At 33.2% G+C, this 22,482-nt stretch overlaps 1 protein-coding gene across 2 annotated transcripts; it reads left to right on the top strand.

Annotated features, from left to right (window-relative positions):
- Nucleotides 1–4,232: 4,232 nt before the first annotated feature.
- LOC143532567 (inhibitor of trypsin and hageman factor-like) lies at nucleotides 4,233–13,165 on the top strand. 2 transcript variants are annotated; one of them, XM_077027589.1, is made up of 3 exons: nucleotides 4,233–4,360; nucleotides 4,446–4,541; nucleotides 12,966–13,165. In XM_077027589.1, exons 1-3 carry the CDS (start codon nucleotides 4,267–4,269, stop codon nucleotides 13,154–13,156), a joined length of 381 nt encoding a protein of 126 aa, XP_076883704.1. In that variant the 5' UTR covers nucleotides 4,233–4,266; the 3' UTR covers nucleotides 13,157–13,165. The 2 variants fall into 2 exon arrangements, with proteins under 2 accessions (XP_076883704.1, XP_076883703.1); XM_077027588.1 differs by lacking the exon at nucleotides 12,966–13,165 and adding an exon at nucleotides 4,643–4,836.
- The last annotated feature ends 9,317 nt before the right edge of the window (nucleotides 13,166–22,482 follow it).

The raw sequence follows: 22,482 nt of genomic DNA on the forward strand, positions 1-22,482 counted from the left end.
ATTAAAGATCCAAAATGTTAACTCTCAAACTCTATATCAAAATCCTATATCAAGTCGATGTTGAAAAACAACATTCTCAGCTAAACAACCATATTGCAATCAAATATTAATCTAAATCAATAGTAAAGCCTAAAAGATGTTCATGAAGAGTTAGAGGTGTTTGTAAATTACATAAGCTAATAAAAGGGAGTAGTAGAAAAGCAAAGGTAAACAAAAAAAAATAAAAAGCAAAACTAAAAATTCCAAATTCCAAAATGTGGAACCTACGTGGAATCTAGATCATTTACTAACCCACAAGAATGAATGGTACATGAAGTTGTAAATGTCATGAAGTTGGAAATGTAGTAAAACTAGGAAGATTTCCGGCGCGTTGCGCCGGGTCAATGTTATTGGAAGTCGTACTCGTACAGCTTATCAAATCGTGTAATACGTCTGCGAGCCGAGGTGAATTCGATCAATGCTATGTTACGAAACCAGTAATAACCCCCCACCCCCTTCCCAAAAAAAAAGTTTGTTAACAGAAAAATACAACAAATTAACATACAAAACACACATTGCGGTTACAAACCAACGACACTTCAGTTGGCATCTGGTTACAATGCTAAAAATAAAGCAAATCATAAATTCGTCCACACCCAAATACAACAATTTAGCATATTTAAGATATAAAAAAATGTGGTGAACAAAAAAAGCGCATTGCAGTTGAACTGGAATCGAGGGACAAAAAAAAGTAATTAAAAAAACCTGCAGGCTGCGTTTGCGAACTAACGCGTATTCAGTCGGAATCGACTTTGTCAGGACTAAATTGTACATAGAAAACCATGTGTTGTGGTGGTGAACTGACACGAGTTCAGTTGGAATCAGGTTACGACACCGAAATTAAAGCAATAAGTTAATTCGTCCAGACTCAAAATACAACAAATTAACATATTTACATAAAAAGATCGTGGCGAAAAACAAAACTATACGCACGTTTTGGCCGTGACCTGACGCGAATTCGTTTGGAATCGATGGACTAAAAAAGAAATCAAGGGGAAAAAACCTTAGGCTGCGACCGCGAGTTAACGTGAATTTGGTCGGAATCAATTGACGGTATCAACGGTTAAAAAACCCATATTTTACGGCAGGTAAACGACACGAATTTAAGAACGAAAAACAAATTAAAAGAAAATAAAAGGGCCGACCAAACACGTAAAAATACATGGACCAATCACATGATTGCGTTGCCAAACTTCTTTATTATTATGAATAATAATAAGTCTCCAGTAAATTAAAAGTAAAAACTCTCACAATCCGAATCTGCCTTTATATATATATATATATATATATATATATATATATATATATATATATATATATATATTAATTGGGCACATTATATTTTAATCATTCAAACCATCACATAAAATATTTAAAATTAATTCGTAATGAATAATTATCATCATTAGTGTTTTTTGTTGGTTTATTGAATTTTAATAATCCCTATTGACTAGTATTGGTTGATAATAATCCTTATTCATTTTATCACCGCTGGCAGTCCCAAATTTTTTAAAAAAAGTTAGCCTCCAATGGTCCCCCGTTAAAAATGACTTAACGGCGTTATACGTTTTCCCAAATTTCTAACTAATGTTTTAGGGTTTTTAATCGGAAGGAGGATATGAGTTAATTGATGTAAAGCTTCGTTCGAAACGTTGCTCCAAAACGGCGAAACAATGCTTCAATTCGGATGTTTGAACTTACAATTAACAAAAAATCAAGTCGTTTGGATCACTGTTTCGAGCTAAGTTTTACATCAATTGACTCGCATCCTATTTCCGAACAAAAGCCCTAAAACAATAGTTTGAAATTCGGAAAAAAGTATAACTTTGTTAAGTCATTTTTAATGGGGGCCAACTTTTTTAAATTTGGGACCGCCAGCAGTGATAAAATGAATAGGGATTATTATCGGGCAATACCAGTTAATAGGGATTATTAAAATTCAATAAACATTTTCTTTTTAATATTTTAGCGAACATAATTTTAAACTTTGTGATATTTGATGAGTTAAATAAAAGATTTTAAGAAAAGCAAATAAATTTATTTAGAAAATTCATAATTAATTTCATATTAAATTTCAATGGTTAAGGATATAATAAATCCATAGTTAAATAATAGATATCCACAATTAAATTTATATTAGATATCTACAAATATAAATTTTTAATATTATCATTTAATGAGTAAACTTGGTTATTGTTTTTGTGCTCTGTTCATATTTGCAATTTCAGTCTAAAAGGTTAAAATTTGTTTTCTTCTCGTCTATAGAATTTCATTTTTGTTGTAATTTTCGTCCATCTGTCGGCTCCGATCCGGCACCCTTGGCTGCGTCAATGGAGTGGTGGTTGCGAGCCGTCTGTGGAGGTAAAAGGACAAAAGTAACCATATGCATGCATGTTACTTGTTCAGATCGAATGTGTATTTAACAATTTTGTAGAATATTTATTGATTTCATTTGTTGTATTTTTAGGTTGTATCTTCATGGATTACATACAGTTGTTTGACTTGTTTAATTTGAAGGCTGTCAAGACTTTTTGGCTTGGATTTAAAGCTCTTTGTTTGCTGTTTCTTTGATTACAGTTCTTTTGAGTTATTGACTTCAATTAAAAGTTCTTTGTTTGCTGTTTGTAATATTTTTGGATTCCAAATTTACGAATTAAAGCTCTTATGCGTTTGGTAAATCATTGTGGTCGCCAGAAGTTCATTAAATACCAATTTTGTTGATTTGGGGTATGGACTGAAAACTAGGACTACTTACAGTTGTCATAGAGAGCCTGGCTTTTCTTTTCTTTTCCTTTTTTTTTTGGATTTTTTGTTTTTTATACTAATTGTAGCAAAGGAATTACAGTTCTTTGATGTTAAATTACATAATGTATACAAAATCTGCCAATTACTTTGAACCCGCAAACATAAGTTATTGCTAGACATAAATGCAGTTTGGTTGACAGCAGCTCTTATGAATCAATTTGGTTGATTACGGCTATGATGATCATGTATTTGAGCCTATGGTGATAGTTGGGTTGGGTTCCAATTCGGAACCTTTGGTGGGGTTTGAAATATCGTGATTGCTGTCTACTGTTGTCAGGATCCAATTCGGAACCCTTGGTGGTGGTCGAAATACCGTTGGCTACTGGAATTGATCGCCCGGCAGCGCGGGGTTCAAAATACTTGTTTAAATAAAATCTTAACAAACATATTTATATATCTATATACTATTATATAATATACGAGTGAAGGGCAAACTAAGACAATGGATTTTTAAGGTTTTTACAATTGTTTAAGCAAATGGTTTAAGATTAAAGAGAGACAAAGTGGTCATTTGTAACACAAATATCACATTTCTTTCATATTTTACCAATATAGATACAATCTTGTTTCCTCTACTTTAATCAAGTTTATGTAAATTTAAAGAATAGTTACAAATTCAACCTCTATCTTTTACCTATCTATTCTTTTTAGTTTCACTTTTAACCCAACTTCCCCTATGATTTTTAAACGGTCATAAATTTTTTGTACGTTAATATTTTTTTTAAAAAAAATTACACTATAAAAACGAACATTTTATTCTCTTTAATTTGAGTATAGTATTACCATAGTTTGTTTAAGTTATAAAAATAACATTTTATGTATAGGTGTTCATGATCCGGTTTTGATGGTTTTGAATTAAACTGTGAGCCAAATCGTTAGTAATGGTATTTTGTCATCGAAAACTGAAACCGGACCGTTGAGAATTGAAACCAACCAAACCGAATCATTACCAACGATTTGGTTTGTACTTCGATAATAAATTGAGTTTAAAATAAGAATTATTAATCTACATATACCGGCAAACGATTTCACGGTTTCAAATAACGCCCATAAATCTATACGTGATTTTTAAATTCTGTGTTTCCCGCTACATCGCGCGGGCACCCGTGTAGTAGACTAAATATGTGATGGTCAATGATGGTCCTTTTTTAAATTATATGAAAGTGGGTTGGGAAGTTTTCATCAAAACGTTAAACATGTGAACTATTCTAGTGGAGTCCAAAAAACTATCCGGCGTGTAGAGAAATTAGTGGTGGAGTAAAAGATTTCAATTTATGCAGCTGCATTTAAAATAATTTTAATAAAAAAAAAAAACAAAAGCACTCAAACTTTGTATATAAACAACACAAACGAACCCGCTAAGTGCAACCTCCAACTGTTCAATATTGCAAGTTCCTGTAACTCAAGTGAAGAAGAATTAAGATGGCATCCATCTCCACTCCCATTCCTACCTCCTCACCGTCCTTCTCTCTGCTCCAAAAACCAATGAGCACCAACTACGGTTCTCCGGTTCTTCGTATGTTAAGATAATTATAAGTAATGAGTATACGATTATACCATGGTTATATATAATTAACAAAAAAGTAGTTAATCTTGATCAGGTTTGCCACTGATGAGCAAGACGGCAAGAGTGAGATACTCCGTGAAATGCAAGCCCGCTGCCACATCCACTGACGGTGAAAAAATTATTGTTGAAGGTAATTATGTACACATACCAGTGACTATCTCTTCTAATTCTTTTAAGTTATTCCATGTGATTAATTTGAACAAAATACCGTGTTTTAATTAATTAATACAGGAAAGAACTCATGGCCGGAGCTTGTAGGGGAAAAAGGAGAAGTGGCGAAGGTTACAATTGAGAAAGAGAATCCACTTGTTTATGCCGTGATATTGGGTGAAAATGATCCAATGATTTTAAACTATGTTAGCAACCGTGTGTGGGTTGTGGTGAATTCAGAGGGATTGGTGACTAGAACACCAGTCATTGGGTAGCTTATTGGCGTGATCATTGTATCAAACTTTATGAATAAATAAATGGCGTGTGCTTGTTTTACGTCTACTATTGTTTAAACTTTGTCATGTAAGAACTGTATTATGTACGAATGTTCTAATAAATAAAATGTTTACATTTGACTAGATCTATCGATTATTTATGTAATAGCATGGTTCTTTTATGATTCATTTTTAGATATATATTAGCCGGTGTAAACACAAATTAATGGGATAGCCATATTAGTCCAAGGTGGTGGAGATCCAACAACTCGATATGATCCAATCTTAAAATATTAGAATTTACAATCTTTTGTCTCTAAATAAACAATAAAATTATACTGGCATGCATTCATATAATTAAAAAGTAAAAATTGTCATGAACACATGACAATATAGATGCTTACTAAGTTTCTAATGGAAACTTGTACAAAGGACGACATCTGTCAAACGTCCTTTTTATAGGTACTTGGGTCGAGGGATAGCTGCATGTAGGGGTGAGCAACTTAATCGCTATAATTGTTAACCGTCATAACTAAACTGATTTTAACTGCTAATCGACATAACCAATGGATCGGTTTAATGAATTTTTGAAAACCGCCTAATACGGGCCGGTTTTGGTTATAGAAAATTCCAAACCCGTCATAACCAAACCGACCCATTTATTTAACCAACAATATGTTTGGGATTAACTTTCACCAAAAATGTTGTCAGATTGTACCATTTTTATGTTTTCGGTTCAACGTTAGTAATCGAATTAACTTGAACTTCATTGATGGATTATATAAAGTTGTTTTTTTATAATATTTGGTATTAATGCTGTGACATTCGTCAATTTCGGGTCTTGTTTGTATTCGTTTTTGTATTTGTTTATTATGTAAACCGACCCGATTTGTAAACCGAAGCGTAAAAAAACGAACGATTGACCGAACGGGTCGGGTTATGACCCAGATATCTCGGGGGACCATCTATAAGTGATATACGATCTATACAAACTAAAACATTAGAAATATGACCTTAGTTTGATAGCAAACAAGTTAAACGAAAGATAGTTACAAACACGAAAGATAGTTACAAACCAAGCATTGTATCATTCGTTAAGCCGAAAAAGACTAACCAAACACTTATTGGAAATTTTTAAGCGATCCATGAAAATATTTTTGATTTTTACAAACATATAGTATGTTTTTATAATTTTACACAAAACTAGCCGAAAAACACTCGTTTTCGCGCTGTTTAACGCACCCGATAAGTTTTTCGCGTCAAAAACCGAACCCGAACTAAATTTGGACTGGGCTTTTCGTATTTGGGCTTGCGAAATCAGAAACTTGGGCCAAAATGGGCCCATGGACTTCCGGCCGCAGCCGCCACCCCACCCCCCGTTTTTTTCCTTTCACATATAAACTAGATTTGAGATATTTTTACACATATTTTCAAACACAACTTCTGGAACTCTTCTTATACAGCCAAAACCAGCAAGAAAACTAGGTAAAAACCTTATGATTAATCGATTTTTGATTCGTTTAAACTCGTTTAACAACATATAAACATGTCTTGATTGTTAAAAATCATAGTTAACCATGTAAAACTCTCAAAAATCATTCAAAAACATACTTTGATGTTAAACCTAGTTTCAAATCAGAATCATGATCTTTTTTGGCCATAAACACGGATTAAAGGGTTAAAACTGCGTTTTTATGGTTCAAAAGTTCGTTTTTGTGCACTAGCCGAAACCCTAAGTTAAAGGGCTGTTGATGAGACCTGCTTGGTTTGTGATATAGGAATTGTATCTAGCTTGCATAGAAGCACAGGAACCTGAAAACTTGGTTAGAAAGTCGGAAACGAGCCAAACCCGCTAAGGTAATGCCGAAACACTCGCTTACGGGCTGTTTAGGTTAAGGTTGTGATGTGCATATTTTAAAGCCTTGAAATTTTTCAGGAACATCAGGGACCATGTCAATGATTCCCTGTTTAAATTTGGTAATTTTTCGACCATCCGAGAATATTTGGCGAATTTATTACCGAATTGGGACGTTTATTTGGGAAAAATAGCTAAAATACTTCAAAAATTATGAAATTTTTCTGGAAACTCATATTTGATGTATTTTGATCACATATGAATTTTGGGATCATTTGGAGAAGTCTAAAGGTGTTTTGTGTATATGCGTTCGTGTGAATTTTTATAGCCGAATTTGGGTCGAAAAGAATATCGCACGAGCTTTTTACATTCTGGAATTGATACAGGTTGATTTGGGACATGATTGGAGTATTCAGGAATTTTTGTGGAATTTTTGGAAATTGTTTGGGGTAAACAGACGATTTTCAGACGAAATATAGCTGATAAAATGAATTTTTATAAATTAATAAATCAGTAAATAATTCCAGAAATATTTTTATAAAAATATACATATTTTAATTTATAAGTGGTTAAATTTTCATAAATTAATGATTAACGGTTAATTAATTATGCTAATTTGAATATTAAACAGATTCAGTTTTTATAAAAACCAGCAAGTTCGCGATTAACGAATCTGCGGGAATATCAAAACACCAAGAGTGATAAAAAATCATATTTTTGGACTAATTAAATGAAAACGAACTTTTCTGTGAGAAACCTGGACAATCCGGGTGGATTGTGCGCGTTTCTTCTAAAATCAAACTGAATAAACGGAAACGGGCTCTGTGGCTAATCCGGGACCCCAGTATGTGATCCTTCTTTATAACTTAATCATTTTATTAACCAATACATTTACCCAAGCTTGTTTTCCCATAACTATTTTCTGAACGCGTAAACGAACAACTTGGCCCAGCTGGAAAAACGAGAATCTGAGCCAAGTTCAGTTCAAAGTATTAGACATTGAACAACATCACAACCCAAGCCTATTGCCACTTTCTGGGCGTTCCAGCCACACCCAGATTAGTTATACAGCTCAGTTTAGTATTGAGATTATAATAATATTAAAATATTAATATTATTATAATATTGATTATAGGAACTACTGATAGCGGACCGAACAAACCATGAGCTGATACAGTACTGATTATCTACTAAACCGTGAGTTTCATGACCCCACTCTTTAAACAGTTTTACGAACTTTTGGGGTGAAAAGCATGTTTGATTACATATACATACCTGAAACATGTATTGATGTGAATTATCTAAGTGCTAACACACGAAAGTCCCCACTAACACAGTGATTAACTTCGAGCCGGTGGCTTGTGAATAGTACTATTGGTTTGACAAACCCAAACGGAGCCGGCATGTATTGCTGAGACTTTATCCCGTTTGCACATGACCATAATTATACAACATAGTGTTAGACATAGCTACTTGGGGCATGTTGTGGGCGGAAAGGGGCCACAGTGGTTGATTGAGCGTGGGAAATGGATACACGCAGCACATACAGTCAAGACTTCACTGTAGCTTAGCATAATTACATCATTTACATACATACATACTTATTTCATGATTACAAGTGTTAACTTGTGAATACTCATTACTGTTTTCTCAAAACTCGTGAAACTCACCAACTCTAGTAGTTGACCTGTTTTAAACTGCTTTTCAGGTGTACCTAAATCGGAGTGATTTGGTGATCTGTTACTTGCCCAAGGTGTGTGGTTGATGCTATGTGAATAGAAGCAATGATACTAGTAGTAAGATCATATAGTTAACGAACTAGTTTTGTTTGAATCACCTAGACTGTAAAACAATGATAGAACAATGAAATGTAATATATTGTAAATTAGTTTGTAATGTTTCTTTATAAACAATGTGTTGATACTATAGGTGTCTGTTACATTCCCGTTTTACGCTTCCGTATTGTGCTAGTCGGGGTGTGACACATTTCTAGAAACTTTTATTTATGGGAACAAAAAAATAATCTCTCTCCATTAATATGACATTTGTAGAATTTTCCCGGAACAAAAAAATAATCCATATGCTTTGACCAATAATAATTGTAACTTTCACTTTTGTTGCCTAAAGCACACTAATAGCATAATTATTATAAATATATACTAGATTTTTACTTGATTTATCTCACTATAATGATTATGAACGAAATGGAGAAGAGTGCAAGCGAAAGCGATTATATATCAAATTTGCATTGAATGCAACAATATCTCTGATAATTATATATATTACTGGGATTGCACTAAAAAGTTGACTTTTTAGATAATGAAATTTATCCTTTTGTCGTCAATATAAGACTAGCCCACTTGGTATATTTTTTTGCTTTTTAGGTGGGAGACCCGAGTTCAAATCCAGTCATAAGGTATTTAATTACATGTGTATGACTAGGAGTAGGGTAAATTTTCCGTTAATTTTTTTTCTTTTTTATCATTTTGTCATTAAATGTTGGAGCACTTGAAAAAGGTCCAAACTTGAAAGTAAAATGACAGAATCCCTTACGCAATAGTCTATTTATACCCCAAGTTTTCTATGTTCTTCAATGCACAATTAAGAATGCTTCGTTGTAAAGCTTATTTTATATCATTTGTACAAACTTTTTTGAAATACCCATATTAATTATAAGATGGACTTAACAAATTGGTGTTTGGATGACTTATACAGGAAAGAGTGCATGGCCAGAGCTTGTAGGGGCAACCGGAGAAATGGCAGCGGCTATAATTGAGGAAGAGAATCCACGAGTCAAAGCTATTGTGTTACTGGAGGGAAGTCCTAGGACCAGGGACCTTAGCTGTGTCCGTGTGCGGGTGTGGGTGAACTCAGATGGAGTGGTGGTTTCAACGCCTAAGATTGGATGATTGAGCTTAAGGTCAATAAGCGTCCTCGTCGTACTCGTATCTAGTTTTATATATATATAAATGGCGTGCACTTGTTATATGTTTTGCGATTGTTGTTTTAGTTTTGTCAAGATCGACGTGTATGATGTACAAATGCTTTAATAAATAAATTGCATGTAAGAGTTTTCTTTATTTTCTATATATCCCTTAATTAAGCTATGGTGAGTGTCAGTGTGAGCCATGTAGGTATCGATGTGCACAAGATGTATCATGTATCTCTCTCACACGAGTTGGATTGTCGGAGTGTGAGATAGAAACAAGTCGGCTCCGTATGTGGTCTATTCCTTTTTGTAATTAAACTTTGCAAAGGCTATAATATATCAAATTTTATTTTAACATTTCTTAATATTTCTGAAGAAGGTTATTTTTTGTGGTGCAAAATGAGATTTTGTTAATGGAATTGTGGATTGTGTTCCTTCTCATTACATTAAATGTGTTGGTGGTTTTCTACATATAGTACTTGTATTGGTACGAGGTCTCTTCTTTATGAATGGTTATTGGTTTGCTCTTGAAAACATTACACGATTGTCGTATAAAATGTGTACGTTTACGGATCCGATTGATATAGTCGATTACTATGGTATTTCTTGTTTTTATTATAGACAAATTCTTTATGAAATATTGACTTGAGTCCGGCCTCTTCATATTTTCGTCCAAACTTCGCCACCGGAAGAAAATCCGGTAAAGTACTTTTTATTTTATGTTTAATTAAAAGCCCATTAAACCTGATAAATTTCAAGTTGTATATATTGTGTAGTCTAAAACCCAAAATAAATCTATTAAACAAACAAACAAACCTGGTAATCTTGTATGCAAATGTAGATGAAGAAATTGCAACTTAGATCATTCTCTGCATCGTGCAATCACTATCAGATAAACATGTTTGTAGGTTACACACAATGATAAAATAGAGAATTCTGAACATGAAATTGAATTTTATTGCTCAGTGAATTGATGAACAAGAGAGAGAACCCTTGTAACTGTCTATTCTCTTCTGAATGTTATCGATCAAGATTATTGGAATTTTATCAGGGAAAATATCGATTAGTAAATTTTTATTGATTCCCATATGAGCCCGAACAAAATAATTTTAATATTAACCTTAAGCCCAAGTAAATTAATTACTTAAAACCCAAGTATAAAATTCAATAATAAGGCCCAAATAACGTATGAATTAAATCGAGCCCGCATTCGTCACCTAACTCGTTAATCTATAACGTTATTTCCTCGATCGACAAGTTAATCTAATAGCACTAAAATAACCAACATTTCATTGCCCAAAACTATATTCACACAAAACCTTTCATACACAACTCTAGTTGCTAATCAAACACCCGTGCCAATGCCCAACACTTTACCTAAAAAACTTAAAAGTGACAAATAATCATATACCGAGCCAATGCCCAACACTTTACCTAAAAAACTTAAAAGTGACAAATAATCATATACCGTGTTATTTAAAAGAAACTGTTTCAAAGATACAGGAGAATTAAAACTATATTAGGGAAAATTGTATTTGAAACAAATTTTAGAATATAAAGTTGAGAATTCATCGAAGAAAAGGCTTGAAGCATCTTGTCACGGTAAGAATAATGGATGTCGTTTAGGGTACGGTGATTCGACTGTGTTTTTCATTAAGTATTTCAGAAAGAATCACACATGTTCGAGAACTCAAACATATTCCCATATTCGTGAAGTAAATAGAAAGGTATTGGTAGCATAATTTGTACAATCAAGGATAGTGCCATACAGGGGGGAAGAAATTACAAAAGATATTGGTCAGAATTATAACCTTAATGTATTTTGTCTTCAACAATGGTTAACAAAAGTATTTGCCGTAGAGATATTGGTCAGAATTGACCGCCCGGCAGTGCGGGGTTCAAAATACTTGTTTAAATGAAATCCTAACTTGCATATCTATATATCTATATGTTGTTTATGCTATAGGAGTGAATGGCAAATTAAGACGATGGATTTTTATGGGTTTTACAATTGTTTAAGCAAATGGTATAGGATTAAAGAGGGACAAAGTGGTCCTTTGTAACACAAATATCACATTCATTTCATATTTTACCAATATAGTTACAATCTTGTTTCCTCTGCTTTAATCAAGTTTATGTAAATTTAAAGAATAGTTACAAATTCAACATTTATCTTTTACCTATCTATTCTTTTTAGTTTCACTTTTAACCCAACTTCCCCTATGATTTTTAAACGGTCATAAATTTTTTGTACGTTAATATTTTTTTAAAAAAAAATTACACCATAAAAACGAACATTTTATTCTCTTTAATTTGAGTATGGTATTACCATAGTTTGTTTAAGTTATAAAAATAACATTTTATGTATAGGTGTTCATGATCCGGTTTTGATGGTTTTGAATTAAACTGTGAGCCAAATCGTTAGTAATGGTATTTTGTCATCGAAAACTGAAACCGGACCGTTGAGAATTGAAACCAACCAAACCGAATCATTACCAACGATTTGGTTTGTACTTCGATAATAAATTGAGTTTAAAATAAGAATTATTAATCTACATATACCGGCAAACGATTTCACGGTTTCAAATAACGCCCATAAATCTATACGTGATTTTTAAATTCTGTGTTTCCCGCTACATCGCGCGGGCACCCGTGTAGTAGACTAAATATGTGATGGTCAATGATGGTCCTTTTTTAAATTATATGAAAGTGGGTTGGGAAGTTTTCATCAAAACGTTAAACATGTGAACTATTCTAGTGGAGTCCAAAAAACTATCCGGCGTGTAGAGAAATTAGTGGTGGAGTAAAAGATTTCAATTTATGCAGCTGCATTTAAAATAATTTTAATAAAAAAAACAAAAGCACTCAAACTTTGTATATAAACAACACAAACGAACCCGCTAAGTGCAACCTCCAACTGTTCAATATTGCAAGTTCCTGTAACTCAAGTGAAGAAGAATTAAGATGGCATCCATCTCCACTCCCATTCCTACCTCCTCACCGTCCTTCTCTCTGCTCCAAAAACCAATGAGCACCAACTACGGTTCTCAGGTTCTTCGTATGTTAAGATAATTAAAATAATTATAAGTAATGAGTATACGATTATACCATGGTTGTATATAATTAACAAAAGTAGATAATCTTGATCAGGTTTGCCACTGATGAGCAAGACGGCAAGAGTAAGATACTCCGTGAAATGCAAGCCCGCTGCCACATCCACTGACGGTGAAAAATTTATTGTTGATGGTAATTATGTACACATACCAGTGACTATCTTCTAATTCTTTTAAGTTATTTCATGTGATTAATTTGAACAAAATACCGTGTTATAATTAATTAATACAGGAAAGAATTCATGGCCGGAGCTTGTAGGGGAAAAAGGAGAAGTGGCGAAGGCTACAATTGAGAAAGAGAATCCACTTGTTTATGCCGTGATATTGGAAGGTGATTCTGCGACTTCAGACTTTGGTAACAACCGTGTGCGGGTTTGGGTGAATTCAGAGGGATTGGTGATTATAACACCAGTCATTGGGTAGCTTATTTAGCGTGATATATCATAGTATCAAACTTTATGAATAAATAAATGACGTGTGCTTATTTTACGTCTACTTAAACTTCGTCATGTAAGAACTGTATCATGTACGAATGTTCTAATAAATAAAATGTGTGCATTTGACAAGATCTGTCAATCAGTTATGTAATAACATGGTTCTTTTATGATTCATTTTTAGATATATATTAGCCGGTCAGCCTGTGCAAACACAAATTAATGGGAATGCCATATTAGTCCAAGGTGGTGGAGATCCAACTACTCGATGTGATCCAATCTTAAAATAAAATATTAGAATTTACAATTTTTTGTCTCTAAATAAACAATGAAATTATACTGGCATACATTCATATAAAGTAAAAACTGTCATGAACACATGAGAATATGAGATGCTTACTAAGTTTCTAATGGAAACTTGTACAAAGAGCGACTGCTGTCAAACGTTCTTTTTATAGGTACCTGGGTCAACGTGCTATTTTCCTCACCCCCCCCCCCCAAAGGGTGACTACCGTATATAAAATACTCCTAACAAAACGTAATGTTAACATATCTTTTTTAAAAACTGACAACTTTTAAATTAAATATTAGAGATCATTTACTTGGTTCAAATTCAGTAAGCTCGACTTCTCGCTAACATCTACAAATCCCGACTCCTCGTTCAAATATGGAATATTCAACTCCTCGTTCGAACCCAGAAATTGGTAGTCCCACCACGACATTGTTTTTCCTTCTATTTTGAAAGTGGTATGTGAAAATAGCTCTGTAGTGGTGCCTTAAAATATATGGCGAGGTTTATATAAGACGTAACTCTATAATTAAAAAAGATGGTAAATACAATTATTTATTACATTAAGTAGGGACAAATTAATTTAAATTGAACTTACAGTTCACAAACTTATAAATAAATATGCCCGCTTGACATTTGACTATTCATAACGTTCAAATATTTAATTACATTTCTCGACTTGTGTTGGAACTATGATTAGTTTGGGGTTATTCGATTTTAACAAAACAAGGAACTATGATTTCTTAGTTGTCTGTTCACGAACCGAGCCGAACCGAACGCGGGCTTGCTCATACTTGGTTTGGTTAGAAAGCGAGCTGAACCGAGCGGATTGAATTTTAAGAAACGAACGATATTTTTACGCTTGAACTTGGTTTGGTTTGAAACCGAGCGTCTTGGTTTGGCTTGGGTTTGCTTGGTTTCGTACAAAGTTTTTAATTTTAAATTTCTAAAAGTAAAAAATATCATTAATTCTAGACTTTCAACTTCAAAATGTCTAAACATTCAACTCTAAAATGTCTAAAACTTAAAGTTAACAAGAAAACATATATAAAACGAGCATCTAGAGTTTAAAATTAAACTTTAAAGTCAACACAAAAGAGAGAAATTTTAAAAACCTAAAAAAATCTTTTATGTTATATATGTGTATATATATATAATAAAAAATAATTCAAGCAAAAACGAACCGAACCGAATCAAGCGAGGCTTTGCTCGTTGGTTTGTTTTCAAACCGGACCTAGCCGAACGACTCGTTTTCAAACCGGACCGAGCGACAAGCATTTTGAACAATCCTAGCTGACATACGAGAATCAATGAAATATTGTTTTAAACTTTGAATGTAATAAATAAATGGCATGTTGAAAAATTATTTAATTTTCTGTATAAAATCAAAGTAGCTATTATAAATAGAAAGAGTATATCTGAAAGGTATGTATGTATGAAATTCTCTTGCTAAAAACCAAAAAAGCCACTTTGCTCTATATAAGTATATATTATCTAAATTGCTATAACTTTTTAATTTCAATATTACTAAATTCTATTAGCACTAACATTTTCATTACACAAATTTAACTAAACTAAAAAAGGTATGTTTTGGCCGGAAATCCGGCGAACATTATGGCGATTACGAATTAATTGGTGATCTTGAAACTGTTATAACATACTTATCCTACGGATTATTGTTATTATCAAGGTCAAAAGTCGTTCAAACGCGTTAATTGGTCAAAGACGGATTTTACGGAGTGATATGAGCTTCGCCGGAATTATCACGCCGTCGCCTCCGGCGTCCGCGGGGAAAACAGGTTCGAGGGGGGGGGGGGGGGAGGTGTTATATTTTAAATAAAATATTATTAATTTAAATTATTTACATCTTTAGCCCTTGTACTTTTGAGGCATCTTTTAAACATATATTAATCTATATTTACCAAGTGAACCTTGGACTTTTGAATTGCTATAAACTTGATTAAAAGTATATATATAATTTGTATTATACCCGATAGCTTGCTAATCGACAAACGATATAACTCGAAGTTTTAATAGTTGATCAGAAGTAATTTAAAACGAATGAACAATGAACTTCAAAAGTCGAGAATACTTATTAATGATAATTAATAAATAATACATTGAAACGACCCAACGGGTCGGGTTAACGAATTCATATACAAATATGAATACAAACAAAAAAAATCAACGAATGTCACAAAACTTCCTTACCACCACCAAATCTACGAATCGTAACTGATCACCATCGTCTGCCATCGCGATTTAAGTCACACCTGGGGATATCGATTAACAAAGAATTAGGTTAGCACTAGGTTGTATATGCTGGTTGGTAGTAGTGGAAAATGGAGATGGTATGTTGTGGTTGAAGACGGTGCTTGTAGAAGCGATGGATTGTAGAAGAGTTGAGATGGAGACTGTAAATTAAGGTTTTAATTTGGGGAAGGAAGGATTTTGTTTTTGACATAACAGCCCTGTAATTCTTTAGTAGAAATGAAATCTTTTATTGTGTTACACAAATAGCCCTTTAGTGGATAAGAAGACTAAAATGCCCTCATGTGCAATGTGTATGAGGTGACTTAACTGAAAAACTTAACATCCGTTAGTGTAAATGACTAAAACCGAGACGAAATACCATATAAAGGATAAAGAGTGAAATTCATTTTCGAAAATGACCAACTTCGTAATTTAACTAATTCAAAAGGACAAAAATTATAATTTTTCTTTCACATATATACTTTTTAGCCCCTCAATTGTTGTTTCACATATTTACTTTCTAGCTCTATAACTTGATAATTAAAATTGTGTTTTCAACTTAGATCTTAAGTTTTTGGCCCTTCAACTTTGGTAATGAAACTTTGGGATAACTTTATAGAATAGTAACCAACTTTTATTATTGTACCAATTTGGTTACTCTAACTTTTTTTGTTTCAATTAGGTTACTCACAAACCTTTTTTTGTCTCATTTAGATCACTCAACTTTCACCTTTGTACTAATCAAAGTTTCTTTTTACCATTTTGATAGGTTATTATGATGATATGGAATATTTTCATTTAAAAAAAATTGTTAATGATGATGTGAACTGATTATAGAAAATTTAAAATTAGTTACAAGGATTGTTAATAAATAAATTAAAAAATTCAAAAAAAACATGTTTTTGTTAATTATTATATATTCAAAAAATTTAGTTTCTTTTCTCGAAAAGCATCAGTATTCAAATTTTTTTATTAAAAGAAAAAACCCGACAGAGAAAAAAATTAGTTATTTTCTCGAAAAGCATCAATATTCAATTTTTTTATTAAAAAAAGTCTAGTTTCACTTTAGAAATTTCATTAAATAATTAACTTTTAATCCTTTAAACTTAAAGGTATAGATGGTATAGCAAAAATTCAAAACAAAAAAAAAAAAATAAATAAATAAAGTTAACTAGCAGTATAAATTCTATGTCACCAATAACAATGTACGTAAATTAAAATGCCATGTCATCATATAACCTACGAAAATTTGATTAGTACATAGGTGAAAGTTAAGTGATCTAAATAGTGAGTAACAAATTGATACAAAAAAAGTTTGTGAGTAACCTAATTAAGATAAAAAAATTTTTTTTTGTGAGTAACAACTTTTTTTTGTGAAGACAAAAGAAAGTTAGAGTAACCAAATTAGTGTAATAGGAAAAGTTTTTTACTATTCTGTGAAGTTTGAGTAACAAAATTTTTAACGTATAACAAATCAAATCGATATTGATTGATTTCCCGCCGTATACTCGTCACAATGAATAGTAGTTTTCAAACATTTAATGCATTTAACCTGCTCCGTCATCTCGTGTGCATTGTTTACTTGTGTATATAAGATCCTAGCATTCTATGTGTATTAAACATGCGATGGCCAATGATGGTCCTCACATATATGCTGACAATAGATTCTGAATTATATGAAAGTGAGTCGGGAAGTTTTCATAAAAACGTTGAGCATGTGAACTATGCATGTGGAGTCTAAAAAACTTGTAGGATCCTAACTTTTCTTTGTATATTATCCAAATAAATTGCTCTAATGGCAAAAAATAAATAAATCAGATTTTGAATTGAAATTAAATCCAGTGAATTCCATTAGTCACGGGATTTGAAGATTCCTTCACCTAGGTGATGGATGTAAAACTTTCCAATGGAATGTTGAAAAAACTACCAATACATCCATCAACACCGTCTTCGTGTATAAACAATTTGCACATGCAAGACGGAACTAATTTCTTATATGATTATATCAAAGGCACAAAATTTAATTTTCGTCATCCACAGCACAAGAAATCAAATAATAGTTGGTTCCATAGAATTCTTTTCTTTCCCCCCTTTTTTTCGGTCATCCACAACATAAATTACTCCATAGAAATTTGAAAATCATGCTTCATGACAATATTTCAAAGTAGACTTTATTTTCTTTATCATTCGGTCTATGATTTGTACAAGAAAAATCCACATATCTGTTATAGAATATGTTGGGGATCGAGTCGTTAACATCAATCGGACATATGTGTCAATCAACGATATTAAACTGTTAAAGGAATTAAAGTTATTGTTGCGATGGTTTTGTATGCTGATGAATTTGATTCGGGTGACGTCGCTAGGTTAGTTTGCAAGGGTACCTATTAGGTTGTGATGCCTCTGGTTTAGTTTTGTGAGGATGCAAGTTTAGGTTGTGAGGACACCGATTTAGTTTGTGAGGATGCCACTTTAGTCTATGTGGCCGCCAACTTAGGTTGTTAGGGCGCCGACTTCGGACAAATGCGGACTAAGATGATAAACAGTCAATCCGACATAAGCACAATGAAATACCATCAGTCGTCCGTTTTTGGATGGCCATATATTTCGACGGAAACAGTCAAAAGCAGTCGGAATTTTTAAAATACACTCAGGCCCGCCTTTTGTTATGGTGTGTGGCTTGATCATGATGGTTCTATAATCCAGCTAATAGCAGGTAAAAGCAGTCATACTAACGGTTTTTGAATGGTCATGCATTTTGGATATTTTTTAGAAAAGGTGGTTAATCTGAGAATGTAAGTGATCAAAATATCCATTTTAGTCGTTTAACTTTAGCTTTAAAAAAATTATCTAACAATCATTCCAAGGACCTTTTGTACTACGCTTAATCATATAAGTACCTGAGTCGAAGTTGTAAAAAATGAAACTTAAGAGGCCAAAACTGAATATGAACAAATTAACCACATGTATGGTCCGTGTTCATGACGGTGCCTCAGTGGTAAGGAGATAAAAATTCATTGTGGAGGCATGAGATTAAACTCCGACACCGCCTGATTTACTCTAAGACATCCATGTGATTTACATTCCTCTTGTTCATGGCCCAGATATGTGGGGGGACATCCAATGGTCACATACACCATTTCTTTCTCACACGAATTGTCAGTGTAATTCTCATGGATGGACGTGGATAACTGGATGAGCACCTTTTAATAAATATTGGTACTCATAGAATACAATAAATACCAGGAATACAATAACTACCCGTACTGCTATTTTAAGGTTTTCGCGATGGGTGGTTTTCCATATTTTTAATGGTATTGGTTCCGATCTTATTATCATTAGCATCGGTACCGGTCAGTATTGAACCAAAAAACTCCGTACAGTGTTTGGGATATTGTCATACTTGTTTTCGGTATTGTTATTTTCGAAGCGGTACAAGTCCTTTTGGTTACTTTTGAAATTTTTGTGTGTGGATTTTCATTTGGCCCCCGAAATTGAAACTTTTGTTCACTTTACTTGCATTTTTATTTTTTGGCACCTTAACTTTGCTAATGATACTTTTGCCACAAAATTCTGACCATAACAAATCTAATCGATACCGTCCGACTTCTCTTCGTGTACTCACCACAATGCACGGCAACTTTTGAGCATGCCATACGAGTTTCACATATATAATTTTTAGCCTCAATTGTTGTTTCACATATTTACCTTTTGGCTCTATAACTTTGGTAATTAAAATTTTGTCTTTTCAACTTAGATCTTAACCTTTTGGCCATTCAACTTTGGTAATAAAACTTTTACCGTATAACAAATCAAATCGATATTGATTGACTTCCCGCTGTGTACTCGCCACAATGAATAGTAGCTTTCAAACATGTAATGCATTTAACCTGCTTCGTCGCCTCGTGTGTATAGTTTACTTGTGTATATAAGATCCTAGCATTCATGTGTATTAAACATGTGATGGCAATGATGGTCCTCACATATATGCTGACAATAGATTCTGAATTATATGAAAGTGAATCGGGAAGTTTACATAAAAACGTTGAGCATGGGAAATATACATGTGGAGTCTAAACAACTGGCAGGATCCTAACTTTTCTTTGTATGTTATCCCAATAAATTGCTCCAAGCAAAACCTTAGATAATTAAAAATCGTACATTATATTATATATGCATGCAAATATCCCATCGTAGGCCACGAAGTGTGAAATTAGTGGTGGAGTAAACATTTCAATTTATGCAGTTGTATTTAATATGATTTTATAAACAAACCAAAATAACTCAAAATTAACTTTGTATATAGATAACATGTTGGTCCCTATTTTGTTTATTAGTCTTTTGTAGTTTTTTCCTTCTATGTTCGGTTGTATTGCATTAGCTTTCGGTCCGGCTTGTATGTTTGAGCTTTAGACCAATGCAAACAAAAGCCCATTTAGGCCCATGAATGGAATTGAATGCATGCCATGCTTCATCTATAAATAATGAAGCATGGCTATGCAAAGAACAACTTTTGGAAAAAATTCTCTCACTACGTTATCCTCTCACCAACCCTCTAACTTACCAAATATAGCAAATAACACAAACACTACAAGAACCGAGATCTTGGCTAGTTGTATACTTGTATGTGATTTTCGTTAGCCTACAACCGAGATTGATTCAAGAACTAGTTGTTTGATCCCGTCTCTAGGACCTACACAACACAAACAGAATAAGTAGAGTGCAATCTCCAACCGTTGAGACATGAAACTGAAAATATAAATAGTAAGCCAATGGTTATATATATATATTATATTAAAAACTAAATTATATAAGTATCAGTAAATCAACTATTCATCAAAATTTACTATGTTTGCTTGACTTGTGCTATGTGACTCATCATGAATAATAATCATCTTTACATATACTCTTCTCTCTCTCTCTCTCTCTCTCTCTCTCCTTCACCGCCAAACTTTATGTACTTTCTAATTCAAGGGTGTTTGGCCTAGCTTTTATTTTTTGGTTTATGTTTATATTTTAAAATAGTTTATAACTTATTTTATATTATTTGATAAGCTCTTTTTAATTATATTCTACAAGTTGATAATAAGTTGTTAAATTCACCATTCTTTAATTTGTTACAGTAATAAGTTGCTTCAATAATTATTAATCCACCACCATTTGAGGACAAATGAGTAAATTACACCCTTACACAAATTAGCTTCTTCAAATAAGCTAAAAACCATCTTCAAGTAAACGTTTTCAAATTAGCTTATATAAGCTTAGAAGCATAAGCTTAAAAATCATAACCAAACACCAAGTTAATCTTATTTTGTAAAAAAAAAAAAAAAAAAAAAAAAAGCTAAATAAATTATAAGTTTTATTAAAAAAGCTAGGCCAAACACCCATCCCCGCTCCCATATTCTTGCTGGGTTTCAATTATCGTGGTTTATGCCGGTGCCGGGATCCGATTCGGAGCCCTAGGTAGCGACGGACGGCGATGGTGTGGTGGTTCAGTGCTCAGGTGGTTGTGTTTACCGTCCTAGGCCCGGCTATTGCGTTTCATGACCCTAGTCGGGTCCGGTTGTTGTGTTTTGTGCCAGTGCTCAGGTGGTCAAAACGTATAAACCCGCCATCTGTTGTCTCCGATCCGGCACCCTTGGCGGCGTCGATGGAGTGGTGGTTGCGAGCCGTCTGTGGAGGTAAAAGGACAAAAATACCCATATGCATGCATGTTATTTGTTCAGATCGAATGTGTATTTAACAATTTTGTAGAATATTTATTGATTTCATTTGTTGTATTTTTAGGTTGTATCTTCATGGATTACATACAGTTGTTTGACTTGTTTAATTTGAAGGCTGTCAAGACTTTTCGGCTTGGATTTAAAGCTCTTTGTTTGCTGTTTCTTTGACTACAGTTCTGTTGAGTTATTGACTTCAATTAAAAGTTCTTTGTTTGCTGTTTGTAATACTTCTGGATTCCAAATTTACGAATTAAAGCTCTTATGCGTTTGGTAAATCATTGTGGTCGCCAGAAGTTCATTAAATACCAATTTTGTTGATTTGCGGTATGGACTGAAAACTAGGACTGCTTCCAAAAAAAGGTTAAACACTACTTACAGTTGTGACAGAGAGCCTGGCTTTTTCTTTTTTTTTCTTTTCCTTTTTTTTTTTGGATTTTTTAGTTTTTATACTAATTGTCTCAAAGGAATTACAGTTCTTTGATGTTAAGTTACATAATGTATTACAAAATCCGCCAATTAATGTGAACCCGCACACATAAGTTATTGCTAGACATGAATGCAGTTTGGTTGACAACAGCTCTTATGACTCAGTTTGGTTGATTACGGCTATGATGATCATGTATTTGAGCCTATGGTGATTGTTGGGTTGGGTTCCAATTCGGAACCCTTGGTGGGGGTTGAAATATCGTGATTGTTGTCTACTGTTGTCGGGATCCAATTCGGAACCCTTGGTGGTGGTCGAAATACCGCTGGCTACTGGAATTGACCGCCCGGCAGTGCGGGGTTCAAAATACTTGTTTAAATGAAATCCTAACTTGCATATCTATATATCTATATGTTGTTTATGCTATAGGAGTGAATGGCAAATTAAGACGATGGATTTTTATGGGTTTTACAATTGTTTAAGCAAATGGTATAGGATTAAAGAGGGACAAAGTGGTCCTTTGTAACACAAATATCACATTCATTTCATATTTTACCAATATAGTTACAATCTTGTTTCCTCTGCTTTAATCAAGTTTATGTAAATTTAAAGAATAGTTACAAATT

This window comes from Bidens hawaiensis, unplaced genomic scaffold, assembly GCF_021521415.1.
Source record: "Bidens hawaiensis isolate Kalapana, Puna unplaced genomic scaffold, B.hawaiensis_p1.1 tig00009479_1, whole genome shotgun sequence".
Lineage (NCBI taxonomy): Eukaryota > Viridiplantae > Streptophyta > Magnoliopsida > Asterales > Asteraceae > Bidens > Bidens hawaiensis.

Bases quoted from the DNA above. Each gene is read 5' to 3' on its own strand.
- LOC143532567 (XM_077027588.1), top strand. From the start codon at position 4,267: ATGGCATCCATCTCCACTCCCATTCCTACCTCCTCACCGTCCTTCTCT. The intron at 4,361-4,445 runs GTATGTTAAGAT...AATCTTGATCAG, and splicing joins CTACGGTTCTCCGGTTCTTC to GTTTGCCACTGATGAGCAAG. The intron at 4,542-4,642 runs GTAATTATGTAC...TAATTAATACAG, and splicing joins TGAAAAAATTATTGTTGAAG to GAAAGAACTCATGGCCGGAG.